Source organism: Solanum lycopersicum, chromosome 3 (assembly GCF_036512215.1).
Source record: "Solanum lycopersicum chromosome 3, SLM_r2.1".
NCBI classification, from domain to species: domain Eukaryota; kingdom Viridiplantae; phylum Streptophyta; class Magnoliopsida; order Solanales; family Solanaceae; genus Solanum; species Solanum lycopersicum.
The window spans coordinates 45,505,569-45,516,090 of record NC_090802.1 but is presented as its reverse complement, the minus strand read 5'-3'; the positions used below and the strand labels follow the sequence as shown (position 1 = coordinate 45,516,090).

General features: G+C 32.8%; 1 protein-coding gene across 2 annotated transcripts; it reads right to left on the bottom strand.

The window, feature by feature from the left end:
- Positions 1–383: 383 nt before the first annotated feature.
- VGT1 (vacuolar glucose transporter 1) lies at positions 384–6,097 on the bottom strand. 2 transcript variants are annotated; one of them, NM_001300724.2, is made up of 15 exons: positions 5,913–6,097; positions 4,614–4,936; positions 4,449–4,528; positions 4,068–4,146; positions 3,929–3,988; positions 3,765–3,831; positions 3,560–3,684; positions 3,345–3,446; positions 2,895–3,272; positions 2,744–2,791; positions 2,604–2,666; positions 2,380–2,460; positions 2,160–2,258; positions 773–910; positions 384–697 (listed from the first exon to the last, which is right to left on the bottom strand). In NM_001300724.2, the coding sequence occupies exons 2-15, from the start codon at positions 4,794–4,796 to the stop codon at positions 563–565; spliced, it is 1,638 nt and encodes a 545-aa protein (NP_001287653.1). In that variant the 5' UTR covers positions 4,797–4,936; positions 5,913–6,097; the 3' UTR covers positions 384–562. The 2 variants fall into 2 exon arrangements, with proteins under 2 accessions (NP_001287653.1, NP_001304821.1); NM_001317892.1 differs by having other exon boundaries at positions 4,614–4,895.
- Between the last annotated feature and the right edge of the window lie 4,425 nt (positions 6,098–10,522).

Here is a 10,522-nt window from a genome sequence, read left to right as displayed (position 1 = left end):
TGGCAAGAGTAATGATTTTCTACGGTTGAGACATGATTAGTCCTTCGTATTGTAGTCAAGTGACTAGTATGAAACTTGTTTTGTTTCAAAAAAGTTGGAGATAAATTGGATTTATGGCATAACAATTAGATCATTGATGAATATTATGTTGTGGTTCATAACTGCTATTAGTTGTACTCTGAATTTCTGAGACGGGACTAAAAAACAAAGAGAACTCTGCCCAATTTTTGATAGAATTCTGATAAGGTTTGCTTTGAGATTCTTCCCCTTAGCGCCGGTGATGTTCCTAACTTGGGGCATGACAAGTATAGATATAGATAGATGATAAAACATTTGCTGCAGCTATAATGTTATGTCCCCACTTTTGCTTCGCCAAGTCAGAGTGGCAACAAAAACAATATATACAGAGTAGCACAAGAAGAATCGCCAAACAGTAGCAGAATCGCGAAGTCATCAAAATATTAGATACAAGTTTGCAGCATTGTATTCTGATAGAATTGATATATTAAAGAAGAGACAATTATTCTATTTGTGAGGATCTCAAGGACACAAAACTATGTCTTCACTTCAAGATTTTGGACTCAATCTCTTCCAAGGTCAAGCCTTTAGTCTCTGGAACAGAGGTGACCACAAACACAAGTGACAATAAAGCAATCACTCCAAATAGAAGGAAAAGATTTTCTGCCCCAAGCAACTCCTGAAAAACGGAAACCATGACAAATCTAACACAGGTTACAGTGGAATTGACATTTGCAGGAGAACAAGTTCTTACCTTGAGAGGTGAAAAAGCAAAGGTCACTATCGCATTAGAACCAAAATTGGTAAGAACAGCAAGACTAATCCCCTTCCCTCTGGTGCGGAGTGGGAAAATCTCTGATACCATAAGCCAGCTAATAGGCCCAAAAGATATCTTCAATGCCATGAAACAAACATATTTCAATGAGGTCATTTGTCACACAAACAAATCACTACATTCAATCATATAATGCTTGGTTGCTAATATAAAAAATATATATTTAAGCAATTACCTTTTCTCACTAGTACTATAATCATCATAGCTTAAAACCCTAACTAAATCTTATATGGTTATTTAAAGATAAAAAAAACTTATATGAATAAAGTCTCCTAGTTCATGCAAACATAATTAAACCAAAATGGTCTAACTTAACTGAAACTCTACAATCAATCACTTCATAAGGCCTACACATGCCAAGTTTAGAAGATACAACTTCAGTACAGAATGTCATTCATATACAATGTACCTTTTCAATCTCTAGTGATCAAAATCTTTGGGAATAAAAGCATTAATTAACATGCCAATCAGATTATTTCAAATTAAATGTCGTGCTCTGATTTTGAAGTGGCTTTTGAAAATAAAGACATCCATATAGCATAGCAATTGACTATCAACAAATCCAAATTATGCAATACATTGTCTAGGATTGCAATTGGATATAGAGAAATACCTAAAGGAATCTATTTTCAAAAATAAAAAATTGTGACTGAATAGTATTAGGATGAAGTGTGCCACAATATAATAAATTGAATGCAGAGAATTCATTTGCCAGACATCAGTTAGGATTGAGGTTTAGTTGATTGACTGATCAGGTAGAAGAATTAATTAACTTTGAGATAAGGAAAAGTTACGTAATAAAAAAACTTTACTCAATTGCGAGATATTATTAACTTGCCAAATACACTAGATTGACTATGTCGACCTACTAATAAATTAGCAAAAGCCTTTTAAGTAAATTTTTTCTTTTATAAATGCGAAATCCCCAAAGGTCAGTGGCATATAGTTCGAAACTCGGTCGATAATGGCGGCCTCCCTTACCCTTCTCCACTTAAATACCACGCGTTGGTCTGTGGTAGGGTGACTTGTGCCTAACCCACACATCACAAGTTGTGCTCTTACCACTAGGGGACTACTTCCATAAGGTAAATTCGTGAAAAGATTATGGATCTGGGGTATAAACAATCATAATTCATGTGTTACATATTAAAGAGAAGAGAGGAGAAACAATTGTCTGAAATAACTAGGAAGATGATTAGTAGATTAAGGTGACTACGCTAGTTTAAGTTAACTGTGAATCTTCCCAAGAAACACCTACAAATTAGAGTTGTTTACGCCAGCAAGTACGAGTATATGAGAGCATCACCTGGTAGCATCCCACATAGAGAAGCAGAGCAGAAACAGCAACGAAAGGGTAACTGCCGAGAAATTTATAATAAGCTGAAAGAAGAAACAATGATAGGGCCTGTAGATCACATCACACAAATAGCAACATTTTCTCTCAGAAATAAGACCAACAAGTAGAAATATGACCTATATATAAAATGATAAGTATCTAGAGTATAATCCTATGATTAGATGCGTACAATCCCACTGACTCCTCCAATCAACAATGGCCTTCTCCCAAGATCATCAGCTTTTAGGACAGCGACTGCTGTCATCAGTGACTGCAGGAGAATAAGTAAACTCGATGCAAACAAAGAGTCAGAGTATTAGAGGGAAATCATCAATCCGTCTGATAAAAAGACTCAGGTTAATATTCTTGAACGAGAGATAAAAGACTTTTCCTGGCTTTAGTTACTCAACTTACCTTGAATATACCAATAACGACTGAAACTCGAGCAGCATCTGCAGCCGCAGAAAAACCAGCACTCTAGGAACAAATTGCTTTAAAATTACATTATGCAAGATCATATTATTATAAGGAGAAAGTTGAAAGAGTGTAGCTACCTGAAGAATTGAACCAGCATAATACAGAACGCTTGGCTGTCCAGTTATCTGTAAAAACGACCACATAAGCTTGAAACCAAGAAACTATTTTGATGAAAACCTCAGAGTATGACAAGAAAAAACGAGTAGCTCAATCTCCAACTGTTTTTACCTGTTGAAAAAGGACCAAACCTCCTCCAATTGTAAATGCTTTCAAACTTGGTCCTTGCAATACCTCAAGAAAATTTCCTTCAGCTTCTTCATCTGTGTAGGCAGTTTTCAATGATATAATAGTATCTTCTATTTGTTTTTCAGATATTTTATCGCCATCAGGGCGGCCTCTCAGTTTGCTCAATGCTCCAATAGCCTTCTGTTTGTATTCCTGCAATGGTCCTTTACCTTGAATTGCCCTCAGAAGTAACCATCTGGGAGAGGGTGGGAGTGTCCACATGCCAAACCCCATCAATAAAGCAATTGGAGCACTAAATCCAAACATGTAACGCCACCCTCCAATGACATCAATTTCATAACTACCTACAAAATAACCAAGCTGGAAATTCCATCGTTCAATGTGATTCGTTATTTCTCTTGGATGACATTAGAATATAAGAGATACACATACCAAAATACCGAGTACTATTGCCAGCTCCTTTAAAGAGATTAATGTCCCTCTGATTTGGGATGGACAAGTCTCCGCTATATATAGAGGTGCTCCATGCATTGCCTATTGAGATGAAGAATCTCAGTTACTTGGTCATCCAATAGATTAAGCTGTGACAGAGACAGACATATATGGAAAGGTGGAACTGAGATAATTAAAAGCAAATGAAAACCTACCAAGCCAATTCCTAGTCCATAAACAAGCCGACCCAACAAGAGTGCCCCTAGTCCTGGAGCACAGGCAGTTAGTGAACCGCCAGCTAAATATAAAATGGCTGCTATGATCAGTTCCCTACTCCTTCCTTTAAAAAAATAAAAAAAAGAAGAGTTAATTAATATAATTATTTGTGAATCAGCAAAACTTTAAGTAATTGAACTCCACCTAGGAAATCAGCAAATGGGTAGGCGAGTATGGAGCCAATAAGAGCCCCATAAAGGGAACCGCTGACCTATATATATATACATATCCAAGAATAGGTATTCAAAAATTTGATATTTGAGAGAAGTAATTAGTCATAGAATATGCAACATATATAGAAAGCATACCACAAGACCAAGCTGAACAGCTGAGAGGTTGTACCAACTCATTCCACTAAGCTCAGGCGACTGAGAAATCATTTTTAAAAAAAAATCCATAATTGATAGCTCATGAAGAGTAAAGCAGGTCAATGAAATTGAGAATTACCTGCAATGAGATGGTAGCACCTGATGTGGCACCAATATCGTAGCCAAATAATAAACCGCCTAGGGCTGGGAAGAAAAAACTGTATATGACACAATAGTATTATTTTTGCATACCATCTGAAAAGGCAAAACCATGATACTAGTAGTATTTTATTGGGCAAATGATTTATTATTTTTAGATCACATAATCCTTTTGAATTTAAATGGAGAAAACAGCTTGTGGCTTTAATATCACATACATGAATATAGAGAGTGTTGAATTTTGTCAATTATAGAGTAAATTGGTCAAGAACTAGTAATGAATGATGAAATACCCAAGTTCTGAATATAGGTATAATTGCTTATTTTTACTCTTGTTCAGAAAAAAAGGTGTTGAACTTACGGCAAAATAACAGAAGACCAACTGAATTCCTCTATATACCCTGACTCGGCTTCTTCTCCTTCTCCTGAAGATGCCGAAACCTATATAAGAAAAACAACAAACGAAGAGAAGAGGAAAGACAAGTAAAACTTGAAATTAGAGTGTATTCACTTTCTCTGTATCTACCTTCAGTCTGAGCATTCCCTTACGACCCACAAAATGTATACCCACTAATTTTTCCTGCTTCCTTCCAATCAATGGGTAATTTCTTCTACATTCAGTTACCTTCTTACTCCTCAAAACCCACGAGTTGGATGGGACTAGCAACGGTGGTTTTGAGAGTGTCATTGTCGGATTATACCAACCCATTTATGCACCAGTATTAAATATAGAGGGAAGGTCCTTGGCTTTTTGAATTGCTCCAGATATCTGTTGGCCTAATCTTTGTATGTCTGTGGACTGTCTCTCCTGTATTATGTAAGTGTATGGATATATATGTAGGCCACACACTTGGGTGAAAGTCAATAGGGAAATTCAATTATACATCTTCTCAAGATGAAAATTCAAACATGGAAATAAGCAATATCGAACTTGCAAAGTAATGCGGGAACTCAAATTATATTCTAAAATACACTGACATAGATAAAGTAAAGTCTGTGCAAATATGATTGTATTCAAATAAAAATTAGGCTGTTTCAAATATATCACTTGTTTGGGACTGAGAAGTTGTTGGGAGGATTGACTTTGTGTTGGTAATACAACAATCTGGTAAATATCCTTAAAGCAGTCAACTTGAAAGATTATAAATTGAATAAAAACAAGTAAAGGAAACTGCAGCTCAACAACAAAAATATGGAAACTACTAAATTTATCATCTTTTTGAAAAGGCAAGTATATCAAATTTCCTAGGAATAAAATGTCAAACTAGTGTTTCAAACGTGATACTTATTGGAAGATATATCAAGAGACCTCATTAGCTAGCATATTAGATTTCTATTCAAATTAATTCTTAATGGATTTGTAGAAAAACAATATACCTATCAGTATTACTTGTAAAGCAAATTGTTTCGTATTATCATTCTCCACGTATCCCAAGTCCTAACGATGAAAACTGAATCTAAAAGAGGGTGAGGAGTAGTTTAAATGAAAACTCAGTTTAACATTTGAAGGTTGTATATTTCAATAAACCAAATTTGCATTGGTAACTCGTATATAGGAATGAATGTACAAGAGCGAACTTCACACATCTTGTTAGTCATTCCTTAATAAACTGACTCGGTCCCCTCCAACATCGATCAAAATATCAACATCCAGAACAGAAATTCATGTAGTTCAACAGCTAAACAAGCCAAAATCATAATCTAAGTTCACACATGAAAGGAGCAACTATGAATTCCCAAATTGGGGGAGGAGACAACAACAACTACAAAAAGTTAACTCAAATCAAAACCTAAAATCCAGAGCAGTGATGAGAAGCGAACTCACAGACGTCAAAAGGACAACACCGAGATAGACTGAGCTGGAACAACAGGTTTATCAGCTCAGCCAAACAAAGCCAACGTTTTATCTTCACTACAATATCTTTCTAATTTTTGTGTACCAAAAATATACTAATCATATCATGTCATATGTAATTATAGGTGAGAATTGAATTATCATTGTGTCCTTATACTAAACTAAATTTGATCAATTATTTAAATTTAATTAGTTAATTTAATTAATAAATTGTATCTTTGAGAGTTATACATTAGGCAATATCAAATTTATCAACTTCTTTCATAATAATTTATTTGTATTGATAGTGAATTAATATTAAATTGTTATAAACAATTATTAAGAAGAAAACAAAAAGACTCTTAATTATATTGTTCAATGAATTAAAGGTAAAGACTAAAGGTTACATAATTAAGTCGGAAACTCATAGGTCTGTTATATTTTTTTTTTCCTTTCATCTCCCCTCATCTAAGATTTTCCTATTTAAAGCCACTTAGAAATGAAAATTAACTTACAAAACTCATATATGATCTTCTTACTAAAATATGTTAATGTCAATTATTAATATCCATTTTCTCATTTTTGGTATATCATTTCTTTCTTCCTTTTTTATTTCCTTTCTGGTCATAGTCATACACTGCAGAAGAAAAGTTGTCATCAATCTTTGTAGAATTATTAAGGGCAATAACATTATTTTTGTATTCGGATCGAAGACATTATGAATGATTGATAGACTAATTGTCAAAAATGTTGAAAAGGAAATAATAATTTTTATCACGTTGTATGAATTTTAACAAAATAATGAGTGATTATAGTGATGACTATTTATAAGTGATTTTTATATTAGTTTTAAATGTTCTTTGATATTGTATTCTCTTCTTATTCCTTTTAAGTTAATTATGTTCTCTATTTATATAAAGAAGTTTGTGTCTAGATTATAATTAATAGATTTTACTTATTTAGATTTTATATAATTAATATTAGCGTAGAACATGTACAAATTATACTTCTTATTTTCAAATGAAATTAAAAATTATCTTAATGATATTAGATATCTTATTATATGCCAAATTATTTATGTTTTACATGGAAAATTTGAAATATTTGACAGATATTTCATGCATTTATATTTAGTTTATTATCATTAGCTCCTTTAAATATCATATTTTTTTGAAAGTGAAGAAAAAAAAGATGAACTTCAAAATATCAAAATAGCCCTATAAAGTACAATTACTACAATAATACTATTTATATATATTAAATTATATTAGATTGCTACTGTTATTTTATTATCATATAGTAAATTTAAGATGCAAGCTAAGTAATTAGTTTATTGCTTATGACATTTAAATCCATTTAGTTATTACTAATTATTATACCAAACAGTTTAAATGTTACATTCTCTATTTATGGGCTTATTGATCTAATTGTTTTTATTACTTCTCCATAGTGATAATAGTTTGTTCACTTTATCAATTGACTATCTCTCAGGTATTTACTTAAAATAAATTAGTAGAGATAAAAAAATAATCTTTTGTGGAGCATATCAACTGTTTTGCAAATAATGAATATGATGTGTTGAAAACTTTTTAAAGAAGAATTTTTATTTTCTGTTTTTTTAAAGAAAAATTCTTCATTAAAGTATGCCTTCTTTCTTTCGGTTACATATTCAACAATTAAGTTGTTCATTTTTCTTTTTTCCTTTAAAAAAAATCATAATAAATTGGATCTTATAATAAATTGAGTTTTTTCTACTACCCTTAATATGTCCGTTTAAATAAGTTCTTTCTACTATTTTATTTGATAAAAATGTTTACAATTTCATGAGTTCTTGTTTCAATCATTTTCAGTTCAAGTACTTCTTATCACCCTCCCCCCCCCCCCCCTCTTTTCTTACTTTTTAAATACTCATTTGTTTGAGTCAAAAAAATATTTTGTAACTTCGAACCACATTCTTGCGATTAAATATATGTATCGATTTGAAAGATTTACTAACATTAGCTTATGAATTACATGTATGTTTACTTTTTATGTATGTTTGATTTTTTAATTTATGACATATAGCAAGTCCAATAATATATGAACCATCTACAATTTATTGGTTGTAGTACAAAATTTATATTAAGTAGTTTAAAATAAACGTGCAACGCACGTTTGCAAAGACTAGTATTATTATAAGTGGGAAACTCTAAATTGAGAAGTTGAATTACCATTGTGCCCTTGTACTAAATTAAATTTGATCAAATTATTTAAATTTAATTAGTTAATTTAAATATTGAATTGTATCTTTGAGAGTTATACATTAAGCAATATCAAATTTATCAACTTCTTTCATTACAATTTATTTGTATTGATAGTGAATTAATATTCTATTGTTATAAACAATTATTATGTAGAAGACAAAACGACTCTTAATTATATTGTTCAATGAATTAAAAGGTTACATAATTAAGTAGGAAACTGATAGGTCTGCCGAGATCTTTCATTTCAAATTCTTTTTTCAGACATTCAACAGCTTTAAAAGCTCTTTACGAGTGCCAATGATTTTCAAATCATCAAAATACATAACTATTATGACAAATTCAGACCACGACCGTTTAATGAAAATGTATGGAAAAATTGGGTCATTTTTGTACCCTTTCTTTAACAAATATTCACTCAGATGATTGTACCACATTCTTTCCGGATTGTTTCAATCCATACAGAGATTTCTGAAGCTTTATTGAACAAGTTTCTCTTAAATCTTTGTATTCTTCAGGAATTTTCATGAAAATGTTGTGGTCCAATGAACCATATAGATAGGATGTGACAACGTCCATTAGACGCATTTCAAGTTTTTCATGAACTGTCAGATTTATGAGATATGTGAAGGTGATTGCATGTACCACTGGAGAATATGTCTCCATATAATCAATGCCAGGTCTTTGAGAAAAACCTTGAGCAACGAGTCGGTCCTTATATCTCATTACTTCACTTTTCTCATTTCTTTTTTGTACAAAAACCCATTTGTACCCCACAGGCTTGATATCTTCAGGTGTTCGGATTATTGGTCCGAAAACTTCACGTTTTTCTAGTGAAGCCAAGTCATCTTGAATTGCATCCTTCCATTTTGGCCAATCATTTTTCTGTCTACATTCGTGAACATATTTTGGCTCAAAATCTTCATCTTGTTGCATATGTCAATAGCAACATTATAGGCAAAATTGTTGTCAATCACAACATTATTGCGGTTCCACAACTTTCTCGTCGATACATAATTCATTGAAATTTCATTGTTTTTAGAAGTTCGAACCTCCTCATCATTATATGTTATGACTTGGGTCTCATCTTGAGAAATTTCTTTCAACCCATGATCATCTTGATCATTTATTCCTTTTCTCTTTCGAGGATTTTTATCCTTAGAACCAATTGGTCTACCACGCTTCAAATGTGGTCTAGACTCATTTGCCTTAACAATTTGTCCCACCGGGATATCAACTCATACAGGAGCATTAACAGCTGGAATATGCGATTTAGTAATCCTTGGAAGATTAGTAAATGCATCTGGTAGCTGATTTGCAATGTTCTGCAAATAAATTATTCTTTGAACTTCTTGCTCACATTGGTTTGTTTGAGGATTCAGATGAGATAGAGATGGTGAATTCCAATCTATCTCTTTTCCCAACGACTTATGTTCTCCCACTAATAGTGGCTATACTGATTCATCAAAATGAAAATTAGCAAATTATGATTGAAGGAGATTCATACCCAAAATCTATCCCCAACCTTCTTTGGGGCCCCATCTTTGTGCGTTGTGGTGGAGCAATTGGGACATACACTGCATATCCAAAAATTCTAACATGGAAAATGTTTGACTCTTCACCAAAAGTCAATTGTAATGGGGAGAATTCATGATAATTGGTCGACCTTATGCTCACAAGTGCTGCTGCATGCAAAATAGCATGCCCCCACATAGACACAGATAACTTTGTTCTCATTAGTAATTGTCTAGCTATCAATTGCAGACGTTTAACCAATGATTCTGCTAGACCGTTTTGAGTGCGAACATGCGCAACTGGATGTTCAACTGTTATACCAGTAGACATAAAATAATCATTAAATGCCTGAGATGTAAACTCACAAACATTATCCAGACGGATTGTCTTTATTGTATAGTCTGGAAATTGTGCTTTCAATCTTATTATTTAAGTCAGCAATCTCGCAAAAGCCATGTTGTGATTTGATAATAAACACAGATGTGACCATCTTGTAGAAGCATCTACCAAGACCATATAATATTTAAAGGGTCCACATGCAGGTTGAATTGGTCCACATATATCACCCTATATACGTTCCAGAAACGCAGGGGATTTAATTCCAACCTTAACTGTTGATGGTTTAATGATCAACTTCCTTGAGAACAAGCAGCACAATAGAATTCCTTTGATTGAAGGATATTTGGGCTCTTTAAGGTGTGCCCATGTGAATTCTCAATGATTTTGCACATCATATTGAATCCGGGATGGCCCAACCGGTCATGCCAAATGATAAAATCATTAAAATTAGTAAACCATTTGTTTACTACGACATGTGATTCAACTGTACTTATACTTGTATAGTAC